General features: G+C 40.2%; 3 protein-coding genes, 1 non-coding gene and 1 pseudogene across 4 annotated transcripts; 3 read left to right on the top strand and 2 right to left on the bottom strand.

The window, feature by feature from the left end:
* The first annotated feature begins 4459 nt into the window (after positions 1 to 4459).
* On the top strand, positions 4460 to 6786 carry LOC115685775 (WRKY transcription factor 71-like). Its single transcript, XM_030610893.2, has 3 exons — positions 4460 to 5120; positions 5475 to 5615; positions 5948 to 6786. The coding sequence occupies exons 1-3, from the start codon at positions 4654 to 4656 to the stop codon at positions 6324 to 6326; spliced, it is 987 nt and encodes a 328-aa protein (XP_030466753.1). The 5' UTR covers positions 4460 to 4653; the 3' UTR covers positions 6327 to 6786.
* A 3197-nt stretch (positions 6787 to 9983) lies between these two features.
* On the bottom strand, positions 9984 to 14573 carry LOC115685772 (probable receptor-like protein kinase At2g42960). The gene is made up of 8 exons (XM_030610888.2): positions 14018 to 14573; positions 12697 to 13429; positions 12505 to 12609; positions 12152 to 12274; positions 11733 to 11903; positions 11504 to 11633; positions 11055 to 11264; positions 9984 to 10506 (listed from the first exon to the last, which is right to left on the bottom strand). The coding sequence occupies exons 2-8, from the start codon at positions 13359 to 13361 to the stop codon at positions 10366 to 10368; spliced, it is 1545 nt and encodes a 514-aa protein (XP_030466748.2). The 5' UTR covers positions 13362 to 13429; positions 14018 to 14573; the 3' UTR covers positions 9984 to 10365.
* Positions 14574 to 15360: 787 nt separating this feature from the next.
* LOC115685777 (uncharacterized) lies at positions 15361 to 19424 on the top strand (annotated as a pseudogene).
* A 3429-nt stretch (positions 19425 to 22853) lies between these two features.
* TRNAR-ACG (transfer RNA arginine (anticodon ACG)) lies at positions 22854 to 22926 on the top strand. Its single transcript has one exon. It is a non-coding gene; the product is annotated as a tRNA-Arg (tRNA).
* Positions 22927 to 23214: 288 nt separating this feature from the next.
* On the bottom strand, positions 23215 to 25267 carry LOC115685773 (GDSL esterase/lipase At4g10955). The gene is made up of 2 exons (XM_030610890.2): positions 24843 to 25267; positions 23215 to 24459 (listed from the first exon to the last, which is right to left on the bottom strand). Exons 1-2 carry the CDS (start codon positions 24983 to 24985, stop codon positions 23418 to 23420), a joined length of 1185 nt encoding a protein of 394 aa, XP_030466750.2. The 5' UTR covers positions 24986 to 25267; the 3' UTR covers positions 23215 to 23417.
* Positions 25268 to 25315: the final 48 nt, after the last annotated feature.

Genomic DNA, 25315 nt, shown 5'->3' with positions numbered 1-25315 from the left:
ACCGCTTTAGTTATTAAGAAAATCATTATCTAACACATGACATCAGAGCGCACGTATAATGAACTTGAACCCTAACGCTCTATAAATGCTCTTACAAAATACATGGTAGATATACATCGTGTTGCCCATTTCTTGACCTCTTTGGTTATTAAGAAAACCATTGTCTACCATATGACATCGGAGCGCACGTATGATGAGTTCAGACCCGAATGTTCTGTTTATGTGTTGTGCCTTCTAATCTTAGTTCTCTTAGCTATATATTGTCCATGTGAATGATCATGTCTTCATCTTGTGCGTACCCATGTGAAAGAGCGTCCAAAACATGCTATGTATGCCATATATATCAGCATACTGACAGTTTAGGATTCCATCTGGAAACTTAATATATCAAGTAAACCAATTAGAATATTTAAACGAAGACTGCATTAACAAAGTCGATGAGTAACGGCTTAGTAAATTGTATCCCGACGAAGGTCAACATATGTGTACAGTATAGATGTGGAATATTTTGTTTGGCCGCAGTGTTCGCATCACGCATGTGTACACATTCTGAAAACTTTTCATCCGCAGCCAACACTAAGGATCGAATTTCACCTCTCCTATTGCCAAAGTACCCACTTGCCATTAATCCTTGTGCAACGATTTTTCTTATCCTCCCCAAAATCCCATCGAAGATGGAAACGTCGGTGTCTGGAAGATTGATTTGTGTAATGGCATACCTAACAAAGTAACCTGCCCTCCGTTGACCGGAAACTCCAAGAAAAAGAATACAATCAATGCTTTACATAGATATATGCATGACAAATTGAATTGAAAAAGACATAGGGTCAACAATCTCAAGCTCGATCGAGAGGGTACGACTCGATGAGGTTCATATCTTTCCCCCACTGTGTGGACACGATGTGAAACTTTCTCAGCTTCTTACCACAAGACTTGAGGTGTTCATTCTTCCACGTATGATCACGCAGAGCTTGAGTCACTCGTGACACCAGCTTTTAAGCCTTCGTAAGATGCACGGCCTACACGGGACCATGGTGGTACGAGAAGAGACTTTAACAGTCTAAGGCTGTTGTTAAGTTAATGTTGGAGATCTGATCCGAAAGTTTATAATGTTAGGTTTCGTGATCTGCTGAGGTTAGGCCATTTTCGTTGCATGTTTGAGTAGTGTGTGGCGCTCTAACAAGAGGTATGCACCTTAAAGTCAACTTCATCTGCCAAAAAAAGGTGGTGTGTGAGAGAGGTTTGCTAGATTTCCATGGGCATGGGCAGCAAATTGTACGTACACCGTAGGCTCCCACTGGCCTAAAACGGAGAGCATGGAAAGTTCAACTGAGTTCATTAAGCTTTATGGATGTTAAAAGGGTCATTGATTATGGCACCACTTTAAGAAGGCACTAGGAAATAGACATTTCCTTAATCACTTACCTAGTATCTAAGTGAAAAAGTCTCACCTTTACCAGAAAACTCAAGTTAAAGTGTCATGCTATTGTATCAAACGGAATGATTTTAATGGTTAAACGGCGAACTTGTGTGTATGGATCAAAGGCTCGACATCGATATGCTGAGCATGATTGATGTCATCCATATCTAGATTTGGCCCGTCGCTTATGTGATTTACGACATTCATAAGGTGCGGTTTAGGATTCATCGATCCAAGGTGATTTCATTGTCGCGAAGAAACATTTATCAAACGAAAAAATTAAAACATTTATCAAACGAAAAAATTAATCGGACGGTGTGCTATGAATGATATTAATAAGTGCTTCTGTGATTTCCTAACATAGCACAATGAATGGAGCTGACATGTCTTCCAACATCACATGACGATAGAACCGTTAATGCATCGAACTTATATCATTTAAGATTTTTCTTACATTTGAGTCAGCTAAACACTTATTTTTCTTTATGACTTAGACATAATTCCCACTATCGAAATAACATGAGGTTGAATGAAAATAATCTAAATCTATTCTCTTTTGTTTATTTCACATTTCATTTCTAGACGCATCGAAAAGACAGTGAAATGAGGGAGCTATTTTTTTGGAGGGAGGGTATTTAGACAGTGAAATATGTGTATCATTAGATAAGATGAGTCACGTGAAATCCGTATGATCTAGCGTATGAGGGGGGCCTAGAACAATAGCCAGAACGATAGCGACAGACTCTCTGAAAGAAGTAGAAAGTTTGACAAGAAGATTGCCACGAAATTCCGGGGGAATGACAAAGAGATGGCGCATTTCACAAGTAAATTAGGCGTGTAAATGAATAGGGGGGACCCACAAAAAAGAAAAAGAAAAGTTAATAAACTCCCACGTGCCAGCTATAGTCAAACTCAAACTATGGTTTAGGGCGCGCGTGGAATCCATTCTGGAGCAGAAATTCTTCTCCAGAATGCATTCCGGAACAGAAATGCGTTTGTTAAAATAATTTTGAAATGCATTCTGGAGCAATTTTTACATTCTGGAATAAAAACGCGTTTGGTAAAACTTCATACTTTTTTTTGCTCTAGAATGAATTTTTGCTTCCAGAATGAATTTTGGCCCAAAAAAGAGAAGCTACTTTTTGTAGCTTCTCTCTTCCAGAATGCATTCTAGCCCAAATTTCCTTTTTTACAAGAAATAAAAAATTTCAAAAAAAAAAATTTCAAAATTTCAAAATTTCACAAAATGGCTTAGAATACCTGTGGCCATCCACTTTGAGTGAAATTTAAATTTTTTGAGGTGCCCAAAAAAATAAAAAAATCAAAAACTTCAAAACTTCACATAATAGCTTAGAATACCTGTGGCCATCCACTTTGAGTGAAATTTAAATTTTTTGAGGTGCCCAAAAAAAATCAAAAATTTCAAAACTTCACAAAATGGCTTAAAATACCTGTGGCCACTTACTTTGAGTGAAATTTAAATTTTTTGAGGTGCCCAAAAATAATAAAAATAATAAAAATATAAAAATTTTCAAAACTTCACAAAATGGCTTAAAATACCTGTGGCCACCCACTTTGAGTGAAATTTAAATTTTTTGAGGTGCCCAAAAAAATAAAAAAAAATAAAAAACTTCAAAACTTCACGGAATGGCTTAGAATATCTGTAGCCACCCACTTTGAGTAAAATTTAAATTTTTTGAGGTGCCCAAAAAAATAAAAATAAAAAAAAAATTCAAAACTTCACAAAATGGCCTAGAATACCTGTGGCCACCCACTTTGAATGAAATTTAAAATTTTTTAGGTGCCAAAAAAAATTAAAAAAAAATCAAAAATTTCAAAACTTTACAGAATGGCTTATAATACATGTGACCACCCACTTTGAGTAAAATTTAAATTTTTTTAGGTGCAAAAAAAATCAACAAATCAAAATAGATTTATGTTCCATAAATCAATTTCTGGAGCAGAATTAGTCATGTTTTACCAAACAGATTTCTCCTCCAGAAATCAATTTCTGGAGCAGAATGTTTACCATTCGCACCCTTAGGAGCCTTGTCCTCCACACGTGCGATCTCCCTTCTCATTTCACACAGAAGAGGAGCCCTACGAAATGGGAAAGAAAAACAGTGTCATTTGAAACTATGCAAATGAATATATCTTGCACAGCCCCATTTCAAATGAATGATCGCACAAACGAAGCTTCGAACATCTGAACGTAATGAATTTTCATTTATTTGCAACTTCGACGCTCATAAACAGTTTTGCTGACTACATTTCGGATGCAAAATGCTAGGGTTGATGTGCCTCTCCGTCCGAGGCCAAGGGCCCGTAGCCCTCGCCTCGAATAGTGGAGAGTGAAGCGATTATCGTGGCTAGGGATGAGGATTGGCCATGCTTGATAGTGAGCAAGATAGGTCGAGGGTCAATCTAATCAGGAACGATGTCATGATAAAGCTCAATTATCTCTCTCTCGCTCTCCCTCCCTGTGAACATTTTGGTCGAGACGTGACGCCCACATGACACCACACAAGTATCATTTGTCGCCAAACTGGCTAAAATTGCCACATATATGGCCACTCTCAGCTTTTCTTTGCTGGAAATTTGAATGGAAAATAGTCAAGGTGCATAGTTGAAACAAAATGAAAGTTTCAACCTAGAAAGTAATTGAAACCAAAGTCTAGTTAGCGAAATGTATAACGCACCAAAATTTTGTGAGCCGCCATAACATATAACCTTTTTGTGCATGTTGCAAATTGCTTATCTTGTGTCATCGATCCTCCTAAACGAATTTTAGGGCTCGATCACTATGCCCCATGATCAGGAAAGCGCGTCCGATGACTTATCTTGTCTCCTGCAATTTTTATAAGATTGCATAGCATGATGTATGCACTTTGAGTCCCGTTGGGAACTAGAAAGCGAGGGAATAAGTGAACAAAGTCCAAGTCATCATGCATCGGCAAATAATTGAGGTACCAAGTCAAAAGCTATCATTTTTTTTATTTTATTTTCGGTGTGAGAAACATACACATTGTCCAAAAACAAGACTCTCTCTCTCTCTCTCTCTCTCATCAGCCTTCTTTGTCACGGATACAAAGCTTTAAGGACCATTCATAAAGCGCTCCCCACTCGGCTGTTTTCTCTCCACAACACTTGCTCTCCTCTGTGCTCTAACTTTTTAGTTTCTTCTTGTTCTTTTTGTTTTGGTCAAATTCTTGTTCTTGATCTTCCTCTCCGGCATGTCCGGCGGCAAGAACAATGACCCTTTTAACTACAATCCTTTCTACATCCCCGACAACATTGGAGGAGTCAGCCACCCGGAGTTTCGATTCTTCGATGACGATATCACTAATCTCTCCATGTTCACTCATCATCAACAAGCTCCACACAACCCCGGGCAGTACATGAGCTTCACCGGCTGCTTACGCGGTTCGGCTGATTACAACACCTTGTCAAGAGCCTTCGATGTGTCTTGCTCATCGTCCGAGGTGATCACGCCAAACCTAGAAGAGGGCGGTTCTTCAAAAAAGTGTGCGGTCACTGAGTCGTCAGCTGCGGCGAGCGAAAACGGCCCGCTGTCTCCATATTCTTCAGTGTCTTCGTCTTCTAAAGAAGCCGCGGTCGAAGAAGATGGAGATAACAGCAAGAAAGATGAGGATGATCACAAGACCGAGTGTAATGAAGATGATGACAAGTCCAAAAAGGGGTAGGGTTTTGTGTTTTCTTTCCTTTCCTCTTTTCCCATGTTTTGATGTGAAAAGAAAAATATGCTTTTCATTCTAACTTTGGTCAACGGGATCACTCTCTAGTTGGGTTTTCAACTTCTTTTTGTCCAAATCTTGCCTAACTTTTGAAGAATTTGTGTGTACTTTCGGAGCTTGAGTTTTTCTGGGTCAAGAGTTTGAAAAGGGAGGATTCGACAGTCAAAGAATTCCCACCTGCTTATCTCACACACTAAATGTGTCTTTTTCTTAACATATGAACCAATTTATACGAGGTTTATTGCATCTTCAAAGATTATTTTGTTACTCATATTATGTATCGCTGTGAATTTTGACAGGAATAAGCTGAAAAAGAAAGAGAAACGCCCGAGGGAACCGCGGTTTGCCTTTTTAACGAAGAGCGAGATCGATCATCTCGAAGATGGATACAGATGGAGAAAATATGGACAAAAGGCGGTCAAGAATAGCCCTTATCCGAGGTTTTCAGCGAATTCCTCCTTGTCCCTAGGATTTGATTCAGTTTATTTGGAAATATAGAAGTAGATATAGAATATATGCGAAAATTTTCTATACAAATTGATTATCTGAGAGGATTCTTCTTGGAACCTACTTCCTAAAATTTTATGATCTCATGGTCCTTGGTTGCATTTTCCGTGCACATCATATAGTGCCTTGTACTGATCTTTACAAAAACAAAGGAGAGACTTGTACTCGTACAATGTCAAGAGTTTCATAATCACCAATACTTTTTGCAATTCTAGTATTACTAGTGATTAAGCTGAGATTTTATTTTAATTGCCCGTTTTCCCAGGAGTTACTATAGATGCACCACTCAGAAATGCACCGTCAAGAAGCGAGTCGAGAGATCGTTCCAGGACCCATCAATTGTGATCACGACATATGAGGGCCAACACAACCACGAGTGCCCGGCGAACCTCCGAGGCAATGCGGCCGCCGCCATTTTATCGCCTTCATTTTTTGCGTCGCCATCAGCAATGGGACCGAGCTTTCCTCACAATTTGTTCCTGCCTCAGTTGCTTCAGATGAGGAATCCGAATCGAGCTGACTCTAGCAATCCCATGATGTTCTATCCGCAAACCCTAGCTCCTCAGCAGCAACAATTCCAGCTTCCTGATCAGGGTTTGCTTCATGACATGGTCAATTCGTTCGTCCAGAAAAAGGAGCCGTGACTGGTTAACCCACTTTTATTGCTGTAAGTCGATATGGTATCCGAACCGTAGATAGGTCATGGCCTATTATATTTGTGAAATTCTTGTCAAGACCTGGTAGACATGGACACATAGCATGATTCGGTTATCGATTGTGGAAGATCCTGAGTGCCTCTTGGCATGCTTTAGTGGCCGATGTGGCTCAGTCCATCAATTCTGATATTACCTGCATTGCTAAGGGAAACAGAATTTTCAGTTTCTCGAGTGAAGCGCGGGAACGACCCGTGCTATAGGATTGAGATGACCGTAAGGAACTTGGAGACAAAATGAGAAGGCTAGAGTTACAGTTGCACAACTGAACTTAACCCTTTGATTGTTTGATACACAGCTTCCTCTTCACAACTCTTTTTTCCCCAGGTAAATAAAAGTATGTTGCTGTAAAGATCATCAGATATATGCCCAAGATTATTCTTTTGCGATAGGATGAATCTTTTGTTTTAAATCACCCCGTTTGTGGAGATATGAATGTAACCAAGTCAAGCTACTCCGGAGCTACTAGAGCTTACTTAGCAGTTTACTCGAATTCGGTTCACTTCTTCTCAACCTGAAGCTAATCTAGTGCTTGATGAAGCCAATCTTCGCTCGATAAGTTAGCGAGTCTAATAGAATAATAGAACTTCTACATGTTTATTTTCATCACATTTATGCACGTGTAAGCATCATAAACAGCTGAGCTATAGCGTCTTTACTTTGTATCTTATTGCATTATATAGTTTGATTTTGGGTTCGAGCTCCAGCTGGAGTTTGAGCTCCAGTTTAGACTGAAATTTACCTGTTAATTGAGTGAAGTTTAGTCAAGCTCAAATATTAATGAAAATTCAGTTAAGCTGAGCTTGATCTTGAGAAAGCAACTACTTAGCATGCCGAGGGATCTAACAAAATCAGTCATCTATTTTCTTCTGTCTTACCTATTGTTCTTTGTGATTATTAGGCAAAAAAAAAACTTGTTTTAATGTATACTAGCAAGATGCCCGTGCTTTGCACGAGTCTAAAACTATATCTGTTATATTATTCTAAATGGTGTCAATGTGAATTTCGGTAAGAGAAATATAATAATATGCAGAAAATGATAACAAAATGAATATACACATCAATCAATTTTCCCGCCAGATTTTACGTGGATTTTTATTAAAAATGTACTTGAAAGCCCACAATATAGGTCTATCCTCTAATTAATAGAAAACATAAAAAAAAGAAAAATGTAATTTTTTATTGAATAATAACACAATAACATGCAATATTTTTCGAACAAGTAAAATAAAATGAATTAATACAACACATGAAAGAGTAAAGTATGTAAATCCCTTTTTTGATATCTTTCCTTTCACCTTTGTGCCATCGGCTTAGCGTAAAAAAAAACAACGCAAGCATGCTATTTGTGTAGAATTTTCTTGAGTGTAAAATGGTTTTATAGAGATTTAGAGGTGATTTTTTTAAGATCATCTTCCGATTCCACATATTTCCCTATTCTTTTTAATAACCATTTAAATATCTATTTTTTTTTTTTGGGTGAAAGTCGATGGGCGTCTCATCCATGACAATATATATCACAAAAGAATTGTTGGGTAAAAAAGTATGCAACATTCAATTTGTGTTCTTAAAGAAATTCGCAACATTTCTTTCCCCCGACAGTGCATATCTAAACTTCCCTCGATTTATTCTCGAAATAATTCTTTCCTTTCTGATAGCTTTCGTTAATATATTTTGCATTTATGAGTTTTTCAAGTTAATTATGTGTTTTTCAGATAACTATGATCAAAATATTTGTTCTAAAACATAATGCAATGATTATGGTTATATAGCCACCACATAGCAATACTTTCTTTTGAGACTTAGTGCTTAGAACATGTATCTGCCAATTCATAGAAATAGGACACATCTTTGTCCTAATGCAATAAGTCTTTGCAGAGCCATAATTAGACATGTGGAATAGCTATCGGAAGCAACATGCGACAAGACGTGGGTGGTTTAGTTAATTCTTGAATCCGTGAAGGGCGTGTTTGATTAGTACGTTGACCATATTGATGAAGGTTTTGTAAATTGCAATTAGCATGTTCAATTACATAGCTTATGGAATCTCGCCCCATTTGTGGGTTAGTTGTAGATTTGACCTCAAATGGATTGATTGATTTTCATGCACTCGAACGTAGATACAAATTAAAAAAAAAAATAAAACCTATTATGTTGATCGATTTAGTCCTAAATCTTGATACTAATTCAGTCCATCCGGCCAATTTAGGCCAGAAATTGCTAACGTAGACGACGGCTGTCTTACGTGACACGGTTGACACAGTACTGACGGGAACAAATTTCTATATTTTTCTGAATTTTTATTAATATTTTTGTTTTTTCTTTTCTTTCCTTTCCGTTCTTTTTTTTCCCCAATTGTGGGCCGGTGAGGTCACCGGCCAACCCCCACCAGCCACAAGGGAGGTCAGGGCATGGGTCTCCGCCCCTCATCGACCACAAGCGAGGGCTGAGGCAAGGGCCCGACGCCCTAACTTATGGCTAGTGACCTTGTGCGGTCCGAAGTGTAAGATAAGAAAAAAAATTAATAAAATAATTAAAATTTTCAATATTCAAATTTGTAAAATTTGTACACGTTAGCACTAACGGTGCCGCGTAGAACGGCCGGCGTTCATGTTAATAATTTCCTGCCTAAATTGGCTAGATTGACTGAATTTGTATCAATGTGAAAATGTTTATGACTAAATTGGTCTAATTGAAAAGTTTAAAATTGAATTAGTATCAATATAGTAAATTTATGACTTAAGCAAATCGGACGTATCGATGAGATCATGCTTAGTGATTGGCTCGAATGGACGGGCAGCTGAGGCGGAAGATCGTGTCGAAGTGTCGTGATTCCGGTCGGATCGATGTTAGCATCATGAGTTCATTTTAACAAAGACAAACCTTATTCATGGGCTGCTTATGGCCTCTTGTCCAAAAGAACAGGAACAGAGGACTTCAATCTCGGAGACTCCAGGTCTGCTCTGCATGATGCTGCAGCAATGAACTCATTATGCAGAGTCCCCTTAAGGTCACAAACTGTTGCGAAGCAAAAATCCAGTATTAAGGAGGGAAGTACATGTGAAGATCGAATGGAGAAGTAAGGATTCCACATGACGTAAGTTGGATTCGGACAGAAAGCCATGAAGACATCCCAGGTACCTTGCGGCATGCGAGGGGAGTGTCATGCTCGGAGAGCAAAGGCTGTGAACAGAACATGTGCGGAAGTATAATTACATTCATCACTTCCGCATCATCTTGACCGGGCTTGCCCGGCCAGCAAATGGCAGTGAGCAGTTTTGGCAACAAAAGCATTCCTTTTTTATGGACTGGTACTCCACCTTAGGTCGATAAACCCTGAACCCATGAAATACCCTCTAGAAATTGGCTGCGGAGTTATCTTAACTTGGTGAAAATGTGCATTCTACCATCTTACGTTGAGGCATACAAAGAGAGTCGTTGTATGCTTTGATGAACGGTGGATCAGTAGCAGAAGATTGATCAGCGCTGCACTGACTTAGCTAAAGAGCGACATAAGACTACTAACCAGATGGAAGCAAAAGATTCGAGAGACATCCCTGGAAAGCAAGACCAAGAGGGGCAAAAACAGAAACTCAAGCAAGATGATCTTGCATCTCAGAAGAAAAGTTTGAACTCTATATAAGATATTAAAGAAAATGAGTAATACATCATTCGTAGAGATAGTTCAGCACGAAGTATACCTATACATCAAGTCATCTCTCTCTCTCTCTCTCTCTCTCTCTCTCTCTCTCTCTCTCTCTCTCTCTCTCTCTCTGGGTAGCAGGTGGTTCTTTTAAATATTGCCTGCCGACACTCAAGAAACAAGGAAAAATGATCACTGCAGTCGACTTCCTCGGATCCATTTTATACCCTTCCTATCTCAAATGGAAACTGCTCCGCAATGTGAAAACAGAAAATGGGTGCTCGAAAGTTTGAAGGCATTAAGGTCAAGATCTTTAACCGGGATCATCTAGTCAGTCCTATGCACCATTGTCTCCGATTGGTGGCTCTCCAGATCGTCCACCTTGTTTCTCATGTCACCAGAACCAGAGACTTCCTTGACAGGTTCAATTTCCCTGCAGGTTGTCTGGCTCCTTTGGTTTCTCCGATCCTGGAAAAAGATGCACAAAGCTACATAATTAAATCCCAAAATGCATTTTCAGTGTATTCTCAAAATGATGAATCATCAACGGTACCGGTTCCTCACCAGGTTTTGATTCCTAAGAGTATATGGCATTAAGTATACTGGTAACTTGATGCCAACAGAAGAGAGTGGCAACAAAACGTGCCTAAGTAACACTACAGTAACTCCATCCAATCTCACTAAATTATACCCAAAACCGGCGACCAACTCACATCTTCATTAAAGTTTCGAAAATTAGGAAAACTGTCCCCTGTTATGTACACCAGCCCTTGAGCCGGAATATGTAAAAGTAAAGTGAAGGTGAAATGACTACATATACAACATAAGCTTAATGGCCCAAAGGCTATCAGCTGGGGAACAAAAGAAAAAAGAAGTTATGTGCCTAATATATCAATAGCTTGAAAAATCAAAGATAGAAACTGTCACCATGAAGAAAATACATCAAATCGGTACATAGTAGAGACACGTCTCCATAGTCATGTAAGTCCAATATTCCAAAAACCAGTGATGCGTACCTCTCTTGATGAGTATTCATCAGCTTCAAGCATGCGTACAACCTGGGTCATTTTAGGTCTCTTGTTCGATTCAGGATCAACACATCTAAGAGCGACCAGAAGGGCACGTTTTAAAGCACGCGTTGATGGTTTTATTTCGAGATTTGGGTCCACAACTTCCTCAGCTCTTCTTGTCCCTACCATTAACTTTAGCCACTCAACAAGATTTACCTGCATTTGATGGAAGAAAAATATGAACTTGCAAGTCCTCAGAAAACCAAAATTGAATCTTTGTTATAACCAGATAAACAACATAAACAGGCAAACTTGCTGGAGTCTGTGTAGGTGCACATGCACACTCAGTGTCTCTCCTTGTACCGCTGGTGCTTTTATGGGTATTAATGTCCATGCACTGAAAGAGAGACAGACAGAAACAGACAGAATCTCTAATCTGGAGACCTGTGCTGTACCTCATTAGCAGGACGACCATAGTCCACAGGGTCTCTTCCTGTAACAGCTTCAAGCATGAGGACCCCAAAGCTGTAGACATCACTCTTCTCATTCAACAAGCCAGTATTAGCATACTCGGGTGCCACATAACTGTTCATTTAATACAAAGCATGTTGTGAGATAGATATCAAAATTTTTCTCTGTGAACCAATTCTTCTCGAGGGAAAGCAATTCAGGTTATACTCATACCCAAACGTTCCCATTACTCGAGTTGCAATGTGACTTTCATTTGAACCCAGAAGCTTGGCTAATCCGAAGTCAGACACCTTTGCGTTAAAATCATCATCAATCAAAATGTTACTCGACTTTATGTCTCGGTGAACAACTTTGGGTTCTATTGCCTCGTGTAAATATGCAAGCCTGCAAAAAATAATGCATTATGAAACCAGTATGCTCCATTCACCAAATAGAGTATCTCAATGTACATGTTTCTCTAACCTAAGGGATGAAGAAAGTACACCAGTTCTTCCTAACATCTAAGACAAGCTATCAAAACACCTTTGTCATTTCGACGATGCTCAATTTTTAGCCGCTCTATAATTGATATCAAACTTCAAAGTATTCATTCAAGCAATACAGGTCATGATAAATAACTAGTTGGAACTTACGCCTTTGCAGTTCCAAGAATGACCTTCATGCGAGCTTCCCAAATTAGACCACCATTTTGCCTCATAGATCCATGTAGCCATTGCTCTAAGTTACCGTTGTTCACATACTCATACACCAGCATCCTGTAGTTTGAGCAGTGAAAATAGCGATCTCACTTGATTATCGCTCTAAAAAGAGAACTTGATATCAAAGGTAATGAAAAGATATAAGAGCTATCAACAATGGATGCTATTACTCTTTTCATTTTATCATTCATTATATTTGATATGAAGTATTTAGCAAAAAAAATATGGCTAGATATAATCAAATGCGAAAGTAAAACAGTATCACCCCATAGAACAGCAAAACTTGCCTGTTAACTCCTTCTACGCAATATCCCAGAAGCCGCACGAGATTCTTATGTCGGACATGACCAATCGCCTCGACCTCAGCCCTAAATTCTTTTTCTGCTTGTCCCCTATAAACCAATCCAAGAGTATAATGAAAACTATGCTTTACAATGGCATCAATACTATAACATGCGGTCTTGCAAAAATATCCTTACAGATTATTAAGAATTTTCTTGACTGCTACCTCCGTGCCATTAACCAATCTGCCCTTGTAAACAACTCCATATCCACCCTCCCCAAGCACATTCTCTGCAGCAAACCGACTAGTTGCAATCTCAAGATCCCTAAGAGTAAACCAGTGGCCCCACCCAAGATGCGAAATTTCCGGCAAACCAATTAAAGGAGAAGCTGTCACGAGCCCACCATATGACAATGATGAATGATTCTTTTGGATCACTCCTGGGCTTCCTACTTCTCCTGAGTGTGAACTGAATCCTCTCTCATGATGATAAACTGAGCTACACTGACTGAGGTTATCTGGATCACTCTTGCTTGTAGCCAGATGAACAAGTTGTGTGTCAGCATTCTTATCGGCCGGTTTCTCATTAATTGTAAGAAAGACGCTTTCTGGGTAATCTTGGAAACTCTGGGGTCCAACCTTGTCAATCTTGATGTCCTTTGACACATTGGGTATTTGGGAAAGAGGATACTTGTCTGTTGTTCTTTTTGATCTTCTTCTGAATGTAACCCATACCGATAGTATACAAAGAATTAAGATTATGAACAGAGCAACGCATAGGCCAATCAATACCCATAACCTCAAACCCAAAAATGATGTCTTCTTTGACAAATGTGCATCTAGAGAACCATTTGACGACATTTCTTCTGGCCCAGATACAGAAATTCAAGAAAGTGTTGGGCCCTGTCAACCCCTGATATAATATGCTCCTGCCAATATGGCAAAGTTGGGTCATGCACTTCCCAAACAACACAAATGCCAACATAAATACCAAATTGCTGCACCTTCAGAAGCATGATTCATTACATGCTGCTAAATTTTCTTGAAAAAAATAGCTAATTAATAGACAAGCAAATTTTCAAGACATCACCAATATCTTGATTTCAAGCCCAATCTGATGGACTAAGCAAAAGAACCCCCACATTATTCATTCTAAAACTGAAATATCTTGCTTGACTGACACAGAGAATGAAGAAAATGCCTTGTACATCATCGCTCCAGCATTCTGGTCTGACACAATTAATCTCTCGGAACCCTTTTCAAGCATTTATCAAACAACCACCCCCCAAAAGAAAACAGCAGAAAATACTTAAGACTACCTAAAACTTACGACTCATCTTAATGAGAAAAGCAACAAATAAATAATATGCAAGTCCACATCTATAGCACAACTGTCATATATAGGAATAAAATTAAGAAGCATCACTTATGGTCCAAGTAAGAGAAAATAAACAATAATGTGAATCCTGAAAATCGAAAGAAAAAAAAAAGGCTTCCGGCAAAAGGAAAGCAAGTACCTTTATGGCCGATCTGAGTTAACCCCCTTGTTCTTCTTCCTTGAGCACCCAGAGAAGCAAAGAAAGGACTTCTTTTTTATGAGCAAACAAGGATTCTATGAGCATAGATAGCCTACTGTAGACCTGCAACACCAAAAATATAGCCACACGCACTAACCAGAAACCCCAAGAAAGACAAGATTTCCAGCACAAGAGTCGATCACCAGCTGAACGAATGCCTCAATATAACTGAGAAGAACAATGGAAGGAAATGGCAAAAAGGGGATCACCCAAAAATCCAATCTTTAAAGGCGAGAGAGAGAGAGAGAGTACTTGAGGAATTAGAGATGGGAAGTTTCGAGGGAAAGAAAAGCAAAGGTGGCGAAATGGGTTGGTGGCAAAATGCAGAGCAATGTGTGAGTATGTGTGTGTGTGTGTTGATTTCTTGAGGGACCTAGCAAGAGCTGGAAAGGGAAGCTTGGTTTGCAATGGAGGAAATCTTGCACAGAGAGAGAGAAAGAGGAACAGTAAAGGCAAAGCAAAATGAGAGGAACAGGGACTGCATTTACAGCTAGTGGGAGAAAGAAAATAATATTATATAGCCTCGAAGGTGAAATGGTGGAGAGATAGAGAGACAGATGGGAAAGAGTCAAAGTCAACCCCAACAGGAGAGATGAGGGAAACTCCAAATCTAGCTTAGACATTTAAGCTGAAGCTCAACCTACACCAGTCCTTGTCCTAACCAAATGCAACGCGACCATCGGAACAACTCATGGTCATGGGTCTGCTTCTTATTCTAAAATAATTTCATCTAGTCCTTAAATTTCATGTTTAGTATAGAAAAAAAGAATGCAAATAGTTTCTCTTCTTTCTTGATCCAAACAAAATATATATAACAATGAGTTTATTGCTAAAGTCGATACGTTACAATACTTAGATAATAAATCGCGCCTTTAATTATTTTCACACACATTTCTTTAGTATCAAGTTGTTATATCGAGCACTCAATTGATTTGATAATAGACGAGTCCGTATCCAAATATGTAAACATTTTGTTATTTTGAAAACTCAATTCATTTGATAATAGACGGGTCCGTCTCCAAATATGTAAAAGTTGGAAAGGATAACATTTCTAGATAGTTTTTCAATTAGGCGAGTCGTTGATTCAATGTTTGTAGAAACTATGACCTAGCGTTTTCCATTAAAAATCCCATTCATGCCCTAATTCTATGGATGATTTCCGCAAATGTAAATACGTCATTAGATGATTGAAGGCTGATTCAATCGGGTAATATTATGGATCTTGTCCTTCAATTTCTAGTGCACCCATTATCAAACATTTCGTGTGGGGGGATCAACAGGCACTAAATAATCAAAATCAACAAAATGCAGGTTATAAATCGAGCTTCATTTCCCCATGAATGCATACAAATGGCTTCACATCACGTCACTGCAGTAATAGCATAGACTCCTCCAAGTTGGCTTGTCTGTCTCTGCATTTCTGGTCTTTCTTTGCTGATTGACCTTCTCTTCTTCTCATTCAAGCGTTAAAGGTGAGCTCCTTGCAATTCTTTTGTCCTCTTCTTTGGGGTGGTCTCTTTCCCTTTCCATTTTCACTGTAATGTTAATGAAGTTGGGTGATGTGGGTTGTCAATTATCTGCCCATATATCCCAACTCGTGGATTCTCCCTGTTACAGCAGTTTCTTGACTTTCCTATCTTTTCAGCCGTTGTTCAATGATAATTGGCAAGTGAGCTTGAGCGAATTTAATCCCTTTCTCATATGGCGATGCGTTAGTTCCGATTCGTGCTTGCTGGACTAGTGGGTGTGATGATGTTATTCGAATGTGTCTGTGGCAATGTACTTGTTGACATGCATGACATGTGAAAGAGTGTGCTCACTAAGTGTTTGGTTAATGTCTGGTAGAAAGACGGTTTCATAGAACTGCGACGCGCACTCCATTTAGATCATGTAGGAAGCTAAATAACATGAATGATAGTGAGGGGGCTCCAGGCAAGGCGCCTCTGCATGTGTGATTATGTTTTATTCCACTCAAGGTTATTTTTAGCATTGCTAATGAATCAATAATGGTGAAGGCGGTGGCACGACTTTGTTGGCAATGGGCAGGGTACAGTGGATTGGCAAAGCTGGTGAACTGTTGTCAAAATGTGAATTAATCAGATCCATTCAGAGTGGCACGGCGTTTGGTTTGGGCATGTTGTGTATGTATAAAAACAGGTACTTGTAGTTAAATGGATCATATTGATCTAAATCGACATAACTTCCACCCATTTGACACCTATCCAACATGTTAAGTCCACCTCAGAGATGATTGCTGATGGATAAAAGCTTTGCCCAAGTCCATCCAAATGATGTGCGAACCATTAAGGCCAATCAGCAACCTGCCTTAAATATGGTACATTTTCGATCCGTCTTTACAGTGTGAAAATAACTCTCATACAATATCCTCATTTGGAAGAACTGGTGAACAAAGTTAATGTCAGAAATATGCTAAAACATGTGTTTTGCAGGATGCCGCACTATTTGTTTAAGTGTGATTGATTTGGTTTAGTAAAATAAGCCTAACAACAATAACTCTGCCTTCCCTTTTCTTTTTTGGCTAACTTGTAGGAAACCGATGCCTGCACGAATCCGCGCATGAAGAAAACTTATGGGGTGATTGAGTCATCTCGTCTCTGCATATCAGGTGAGGTCAAAAGTCAGTTAGGTGAGAGGAGCAGACCCTACCTCTCTTCATTGTCCCCTCGAGCTCGCTTGTTTTAGCTATTTCACTAGGATGGACTTAATCAGACTCATCCCCGCCCACGCAGGGAGTTTGCGAAAGTAGTAGTGAAAGAAATGAACAATCCATGAAACTAGCATGTAATCAATATTTATGTAGGACAGTTTTTGTATAAAAATTTCTATATAGCATTTTGTGGTGGCAAATTAGTCAACCGGAGCCATTTGAGTCCCTTTATCGCACCTTTTCAAAAAAGTATAGGACATATTCAAAAGGTTGATGACTAACTTGTTCAATTGGAAAGTTTTGAGGGTTGATTGCACTGTGTTAGCTAGATTCAGGACTTCTAGTGTTCTCATCCCATTTAACATCTGTAGATATCTATATGCATCTCTGTGTGTATGTTAACATGTAATTGCTACACGCTATGGACTTTGGGAAACAGCGGATTGATTTCATCTATGCAGGTTTTCTTGTGCATTTGATGCTGAACCGTGATGTACAAGCTGTTGGAGTTTGGAAGAAAGGCCCTATGTTAGTGTCCTCTCTGGATATAAATAAAGGAGGATAAGGTCTTTCAGATTGCAGCTGGAGAAGCACCTCCAACAGGTTCTTTGCCTTGTTTTATTCATCATCCAAAGCAATTGTTCTGAGTCATTTAATGCATTTCTATGACATCTATTTATTTGTTTTGCACACGGTAAAAGGGGGTAAAGAGGGGGGAGAAGTCCGGACAGACTCGGTGGTGCCATAACCCATGTTACCAAAACTGGTGGATTGATGATTCGTCTTGACAGAGACCTATGTAAGAATGAAAATAATAGTGCATTAAACTCAATTTAACTAATAATTTGATCATGAGATCCCGAGGCTGGATTTGATGTCTCATTCTATTACTCGATTGTGCTACAAGGACAGATTTGTTACCGGTTCTCTCTACTTGAGCTGTCCACATATAATGGACAAAGTGTGTTGGAAAGCATACCAAAAGCAGACTCAGTTCACAGCCCTATAAAGCTGGAAGTTACGGAATTCCCATTGCCTTACCTGTGCCATTATCCTTAACCTTCCAAAATTCAGGAAAGATTTATCCGTCTTGCTAAAATCGGTGCACATGAGTGTCCTGATGACAAGGACAGTATTTTAGTTTGACTGAGTTGATCATTTTCTATTGTACTTTCACAAGTTACATTAGGACTGCTTAGCACTTCTTCACGTTTAACGAATTCTGTAAGGCTCCTAAGATTCTTGCACTAGTGCATCAACTTGTCACAATAATGGTTCTCTTTTCATTTGATCTTCTCCCTGCAGGCTCATGAAAGGAAAGCATCCTTAAGAAAGGTTCCTGAGCGGGTTATCTAGACCAAGGTCCAGCGAATGGTTGAAGAGATGCAAGCTTTAAATAAAAAGCTGGAAGATACAGTGAATTATCTCCTTTTTGCTGGAAGAGTGACGTTTAGTCTGTATACTCAGTCAATTCTAGTTTCCCATGTACCGCACTGAAGCTCTCTAACGTGGTCACAGCTGAGCTGGTTATATAAAACCAATTGTGTATTTATTAGCCTGAAAAGTTCTGGATGGTGAGAAAAAGGGTTCTTGTTACCGGTGATGTCAGAAAGAACATATATCACTTTCAGAGTTGCCCGGATGCTTTGGCTTCTGCCATGACATGGCAGTGAATTTTGCTTCTGCGGGCATTGTCCATGCTCTCTCTTGATATTATATTAGATCAGTTCTTGGCGGTGGTTTACTTGCATGATTAAAATTTAGATCTTTTTGCATTGTCTATCAAATGAAGGGAGGACAACTTCAGATTTAAGATATCTTAATTTCGTGGGCAAATGTCTGGATATCCAGTCATGTCATATTGTATCTCAAGGGGACATCACGCTCTACGCAGGAGGCTGCCACTGAAGAGTATCTCAAGCCTATCGACAAGCAGGCTGAGGCCATCATGATGATGCAGCTCAAGGGCGAGGAGAAGACAATGAAGGAGATGATGAAAACCATGCAGGGACAAGCCTTGCTCAAAAAAGACAAGAAAGATAAATTGGCAAATGCGAAGAATGTTGCCGATTTCAACCGGCACAAGCAGATTCCAACTAAAAAGGAGGAAACAAAGGGGTGAGCAGGTAAGGGCGTGTACTTGTAGCAATCGCCAGCAAAGTAATCGCTACTTGCAGATGACATGATTTTGGTAGCCCGAGCAATAGCTTTTTTAGCTGGTCATTATGGAAACACATTCACACATTGCTTTTGTATGATCATCATGTTCCCTTTTGACTTGCAGGAGGGTTAAACACATGCCTTTGTTCTGTCGCTACGACCTTCTGTGCCGTGTGTTACATGACAATCCTACGTAAAAAGATCAGAGCCACTATAACTCATCAGACTCGTGATCGAGTCATGATCAAGTCGAATGCGCGAATTCTCGTTTGAACTATTGATCCTTGCATGAAAGTGCATGAGACATCTGCATTATTAGATTCACCTGTGAATGTATCTCTTTCATTGTGATGTATATAGAAATCCCTGTCATTAGGACCGTCTGTTTTGGTCAGTCCCATTGAAAATTCACGTTCCCCAGTCAAAATGGTTTAGCGTTCAAGCCTTCGCGGAGTGTTGACCAACTACAGATGATGTGCACCGGTGGAAGATCAATCTGTATCTGGAGAATGTTCCCTTTGCTAACTTGTACAGGTCAAGACTGATACAACGGGACATTTCAACAAATCCGGTTTAAAAATGGTCAAACTGGTAACACAAATTATCGATTATGGTCTGTTGTTACCGGCTTGGTCAAAAAATTACAACTCGCGTCAAAATTGTTGACTATGGTTGAGATTTTTCTATATTTACTTTTCATTGTGGAAAGGTTACGGGTAACATATATACGTTACAACCTAAGGATACACCTCCATATATATAAAGAACTTGACCCAAATTAATTTCATGGGAAAATCATTGATGTAAAAGTGATTGTTTCTATTGCTTATGAACTTAATCAACGGAAGATTTTTCAGACATGCCAAAAATTTTCTTTAATGATGACAATATATGTATTTTTCAAGTCATCAATTTTTTGCAAAACAAATTCACCCTTTTACGTCTTTTTGCTGTTGTTATTTACTGTATCTCTCACGCTAATGGTCAAACCAAATTTGGATTGATATCAATGATTGGAAGCGATTTGAAAGAACAGATTGTTCCTCTAGAATTGGACCAATTATCTCCAGTCCAATTTCAGCACTAGCCACGTTGAAGTCGCGCTCCATAGAATACTAGATGCAGAATTTTACAAAGACCGAACGTCTTTTACCTCAATTATTCCAGCTCCATCCATAAAAACGGCATTTACTCTTGATTAAACAATTAATTACAACAGACCCTCCTTTTCAAACCCCACAAAAATATAATTGAAATAAGCAAACGACGAGAGAGCAACAGGAAGATCACAAGCACAAGAAGACAGCTTCGTGAATAGTCAAGCCCGCAGGAGTTATTATTATTTGTTTATATCTCATCGTGATCATGCGTGTATTTAGATCTTTTTTGCCCATTAATATCTGTCCTAATCACAGATTAATTATAAATATTATAATGTATTGACCAAACTTCCTGAATAAACAGACCAGTCCACGTGCCCAAGCACTAATCATTTGCCTTCATCTGCATGCAAATACGTACAAATCTTCGCACATTCTAAGGTTTGGTGGTCAGGCATGGAGTCCTCCTTCTGTAACCATAACAACCCTTGACGTGGCCACAAGCAGCGTCACTTTCAGCATCTCTCTCTGCCTTATATCCTCTCCCTTGTTCTTTTGCTGAACCGTTCTCAATGATTATCACAAGCTCTGAATCACAGATGTACGTGTCTTGTATATATATATACCCTGTTCCGTTGATCCGCAAAGGGTGTGCAAGCGTTTCTCATCCGATCCGAAGATACGTGTCGAGAGGAAGCTAGATGGGGAAGAAAGTGATGGTGAGCGAAGCATCCATGAAGGTGTCCAAGAATAGTGAGAAGAAGCCACACCCCCACCAGCAGCATCTCCACAGCCTGATCAAAGTCTTGAAGCCCAAAGTGTACATCACCGACGCCTCCAGCTTCAAGAGGCTCGTTCAGGAGCTCACTGGCAATGCCCCTTCGAACGCATTAGTCCCCTCTTTGCCTTACTCGCCGTCTCCATCACCCTATGATCGCATCCTAACAAGCTGCCAGGAAACAGCCAGCGAAGGAACAGTACAAGCCCAGGCGCCGATCCCACTTTATGTTGAGGATCAAGATCATCATCACGGAGACTCCCGGAGTGCAAGGGCGGAGGTTCAAGTGCCCACTATTGAATCATCTCATGTTATGGGCAACATCAATCATCAGCAGGTGGGTTTGGTAGGCCTTGAAGAGTTGGAGTCCTGGCTTTTGGAGGATGTGGATCATTTGGCAGTTCCCTTCTGTGAGAGCAGCTATTACTATGATCACCACCAGGAGGTCAGCATCTATGACTATGGCTTCTCAGAGATGTTGTGACAATGGGGTTTTTCATTTTCTTCATCAACGTGGTTATATATGCATATAAAGACATAGCCCTTCTGATCACATTCATCAACTGTAGAGAGATTCATGTTTTGTAAACCAAATTCTTTCTTCAAAACAAAAGTGTTGTAAAATTCATCTGTTGTAAAATGCCGAGAAGCATTTCTGGGATGCCGGTGACAGTACAAGGTGTTTCTTCGTGTCATCGAAGAATTGTAATGTAAATACACATGATCATGCATATGGAAATTATCCAACTGCCTATACATTGCACACTCGTGTAATTTGTACATATATAATTATGATTTTGGAATTTTTCATAGCAATTGTGAGTGTTTGACTTGCAAACGGATGGTGTTGAGTTTATCGAGTGATCAAATCGTCAAAAGTAAAAGGGACGAACATGTGAAAGCGCCTTAACTTTGAAGTCCGTAGCTTTTCGTTTGGACGAAATTACTCCGAAAGACCGCCTAAATACCTCTAAATCTAACGTTAGAATATCGAACCTAGATTGCTGCCCATAAGCACCACTGCAAACCACTCCAAAAGCTTAAAGTGTCAAAATATTCTGGCAGAAAATACATCGCATTTTGCATATCTTCGTGCACTCGTCGCAACTTCGGAGCACTACTTTTCGATTTGTTTTCTCGTCAGTGTGCATACAAGCTTGTTTGCGTAATTGTTTCTTCTTGGACTCAATTCGTTGCACGACCTTTCTATTGAGTTTTACCGGTGTAGCGCGGAAACCTTGTTCAACGAGGCGATGCCCGATTTTGTCAAGAACGAGGACCATCGGTTCACACCCTGCAGAAAGGTCTTCTTTCCCTCTGAATTGATATTCTTTTAATTTCGTTTGACCTTCAATGAAAGAAGATCGATGCCCTATTTCATGGTTTTGTTGATTTTACATGAGATAATTGTCTAAAAAGTTTTAAATTTATGGTACGGTAGTCAATTCACTCATAAATCTTTCAATTATTTCAATTTAGATATAAACCTTTTGCTTATGCCAATTTTGGCCGGATACAGCTGATGTGGACACCGGTCACCTACACAGTACGATCGACATTGACGTGGAAAATTTTTCCAATTTTTTTTAGTTTTGTACATTTTTATTTTACTTTTGTTTTTCTTTTCTTTTATTGTTAAAGGTCAGCGGGGCCTATGGCTAGGGTCACAATCCTCGTCATGATATGAGCAAGGGCCAACCCTTGCTTAATGGCCCACAAGGGTCGTTGGGTCCCTCGCTAGCCTTTAATAGAAAAAAGAAAAAAAAATTGGCAAATCATTAGCGTCGGTTATGCCATATAGGACAGCTGACATTTATGATTAAATTTGACACGATTAAAGGGTTTAGAACTGAATGAGTTGCCGTACAATAGGTTTATGACTTTTTGAATGATTAATAACATAAATTTTTCGATAATTTTTTAGTCATAGCAGCGATTGAGTTCAAGCAAACATATATTTGCGCGAAAACGACGTTTTCATTGTCTACAAACTTTTATGCTTTTTAATGAGAAAATGGAACTCTTTTTACGAGAATATATATATTTAGTTAAAACGTTGCATTATAAAGGGACTCCATGGCCCAATGGATAAGGCGCTGGTCTACGGAACCAGAGATTCTGGGTTCGATCCCCAGTGGAGTCGTCTTAGCTAATTCACTTATCTTTTTCTATTATTTTTTTGTCAATTGAATTTATGAAACTTTTTGTGTTTGCTTCATTCGCTTCTCATCTCCTCCTTCCACAAAACCTGGTGTTCAGGTCTCAAGGAGCCTGCATTTACCCGGCACAAATGTGATGAAATCAAAGTTTGATGAACAGAATTCAGTACACTTTCAGTTGAAGATTGAACCCTTCACCCATCAAACACAATCTTTACAAGTTGCGTTGAGTTACTCACACACATATGCTTGGGAGCATCGTGACCGGGCACGAGGAAAATACAGTAAGTTAGCTATTTAAGCCGATATGAACTTTCCAAACAAATGCTTTCCAAGAGGGCCGAAAAAAAATCAGCCAGGCCACGCTAGGATTTACTACGGAGCAGCATTTAGGACCGGCGAAATCACCGGTATCGGAAAATGAGTTATTTTAACAAACAGATCAAGCAAGATGCCACAGCACATTCATAATGGCCTACGGCTTTTTCGACATTTGAGTAGGAGGCGAGAGGCTGTACAGGGACTTGAGCTGCCTGTCGATGAGCTTGCTGTTGTTGAGGGCCAGCTGAAGCTCTAGCCCGTCCGACCACCACTGCTCAAGCCCGTGTGCCTCGAGGAACTTCTGCTTCCCCTTGGACATCACAAACAGCTTCGCCGCCACTTGTTGCGCGTTGTTCATCAAGCCCGGGCTGACATTCTCCTTGTCACCGACGTTCTCATCCGTACCCGGCGGATCGTTGTAATGGCAGCATATGTAGTCGCTGTTGTTCACATATAAATGAGGCACCCATTTCTTCATTCCCAAATTCAGAGTCTTGCTCCGATTCAGTTGCGCCATCCAGCCCCTCAAACCGGACTCTGAAGTTGTCTGTGACTCGTCGATGCTCACCTGGTTTTCTTGTTCACTACTCGAAGGGAACATGGACTTGAGTCTCTTCCAAGCGACCCCTGCTTTCTCTCCCATGTTTCTTAGGCTCATAGCCAGTGAAACCGAAGGCGGATTGAACAAATGGGCGTCCACATAGATGCCTTCTTTCGCCAGTGCTTTCCCCACCTGCAATGCAAACCCGGCTCCTAACGAATGCCCCACGATACACACATTATTGCTCCCGTAGCTTTGCGCCACCGATCTCAAGGCCTCTAGAGCCACGTTGAACCGGACCGAGCCTTTCAGGCTTTCCCAGGTGAGGAACCGGAGGTCGTCCTGGATGTCTCTGCGGATCGTGGGGCTTTTGAGCAATGTCCCTCTTAGGGCCAACACGGCTCTCGGAGCACCGCTGGGTCTAATCAGTATGAAGTCGGCTAGTGCTGCAGCCCTATCCCATTCTAGCACAGCGCCGAATATCGATCCATCCCGCTCATCAATTAGCGTCTGGGACAGCTTGTACTTGAATGGTAGCCACCATTTCGGGGCAAGCACGTTTTCCTCGGATCGGTTCTCTTGTCTGTCCAATTCGAGCAAGTAGACGGCTTGGATGAAGCAGGCAAGCACTGTTCTCATGTAATTCTCATCCTTCCTGTAGACATAAAAACCTCTGTTGCTTTAAGCAATCCAATGAGCCCCAAGAAGACAATCTATCACAAGTTAAACAAGTTCAAGATCCGTAAAAGAATCACTGATCATTCCTCAGGAATAGTGAATGCACAGAACCAAAACAAAAAATCCATGGACCCATCATTCATATTTCATATGTCTAACCAACAACTCTCGAGTTGATACTGAAAAAATCCACAAAGCTACTACTTTCGGTCCCTTAGGGGTCAAAAAACACACAGCCAAAACCACCAGCAAACTGAAATTGGTCAATTCCGCATCCGGAGAGGCAAACCAACTCAAGAACCCAAATGGGACTTGCTAAATTTGGGCCTAAAGAGAAGAAAAGAGGAAGGAGCAACATACCAACTGGAATTGAGGAGGTCTCTCCAGTTGGGAGAGGAGACATTGCGAGGTCCAGACACGTGAAACGCGTAGGGATGAGCTTCTTCCCCTTCCACAGCAGACGTCTCCTCCTTCGCCATCTCCTCCGAGCTTCTCTTCGCCATCTTCACTCTGCAACACCCCCACACACACGCACACTCTGCCGGGTCTCTCTCTTGCTTTCTTCTCTGCTCTTCAGTTACCACTCACAGAGAGAGAAGAGAGAGAGATCAGCTGCAAAAGCCGTTTACAGAGAGTGGGTACGAGCGTGACCGTGGTTATCGGCCGAACAAAATGTATTAATGGAGTCAAAATCTCATCTTTCGTTGCGTTTCGTGCGGTTTGGATCTCGGTCAGAGACAATGATGACGAGAGTTTTGAACACGCCTGGGCCTCGCGGCATCGCATCTCCGCAACGGTCATATTTCTCCCCCGTTGTCGGCAGGGAACGGAAA

The sequence above is a fragment of the Syzygium oleosum genome, unplaced genomic scaffold (assembly GCF_021117445.2).
Source record: "Syzygium oleosum isolate NSW1041296 unplaced genomic scaffold, Sole_v2.1 Sole_v2.10, whole genome shotgun sequence".
NCBI lineage: Eukaryota > Viridiplantae > Streptophyta > Magnoliopsida > Myrtales > Myrtaceae > Syzygium > Syzygium oleosum.
Note: the sequence above shows the minus strand (reverse complement) of the source record. Positions and strands in the feature narration are given on the sequence as shown.

Bases quoted from the DNA above. Each gene is read 5' to 3' on its own strand.
- LOC115685775 (XM_030610893.2), top strand. From the start codon at position 4,654: ATGTCCGGCGGCAAGAACAATGACCCTTTTAACTACAATCCTTTCTAC. The intron at 5,121-5,474 runs GTAGGGTTTTGT...GAATTTTGACAG, and splicing joins GATGACAAGTCCAAAAAGGG to GAATAAGCTGAAAAAGAAAG. The intron at 5,616-5,947 runs GTTTTCAGCGAA...CCGTTTTCCCAG, and splicing joins AAGAATAGCCCTTATCCGAG to GAGTTACTATAGATGCACCA.
- LOC115685772 (XM_030610888.2), bottom strand. From the start codon at position 13,361: ATGTCGTCAAATGGTTCTCTAGATGCACATTTGTCAAAGAAGACATCA. The intron at 11,904-12,151 runs GTAAGTTCCAAC...TATTTTTTGCAG, and splicing joins ATTCTTGGAACTGCAAAGGC to GCTTGCATATTTACACGAGG. The intron at 10,507-11,054 runs GTACGCATCACT...ATCTTTTTCCAG, and splicing joins ATGAATACTCATCAAGAGAG to GATCGGAGAAACCAAAGGAG.
- LOC115685773 (XM_030610890.2), bottom strand. From the start codon at position 24,985: ATGGCGAAGAGAAGCTCGGAGGAGATGGCGAAGGAGGAGACGTCTGCT. The intron at 24,460-24,842 runs GTATGTTGCTCC...TTATGTCTACAG, and splicing joins GACCTCCTCAATTCCAGTTG to GAAGGATGAGAATTACATGA.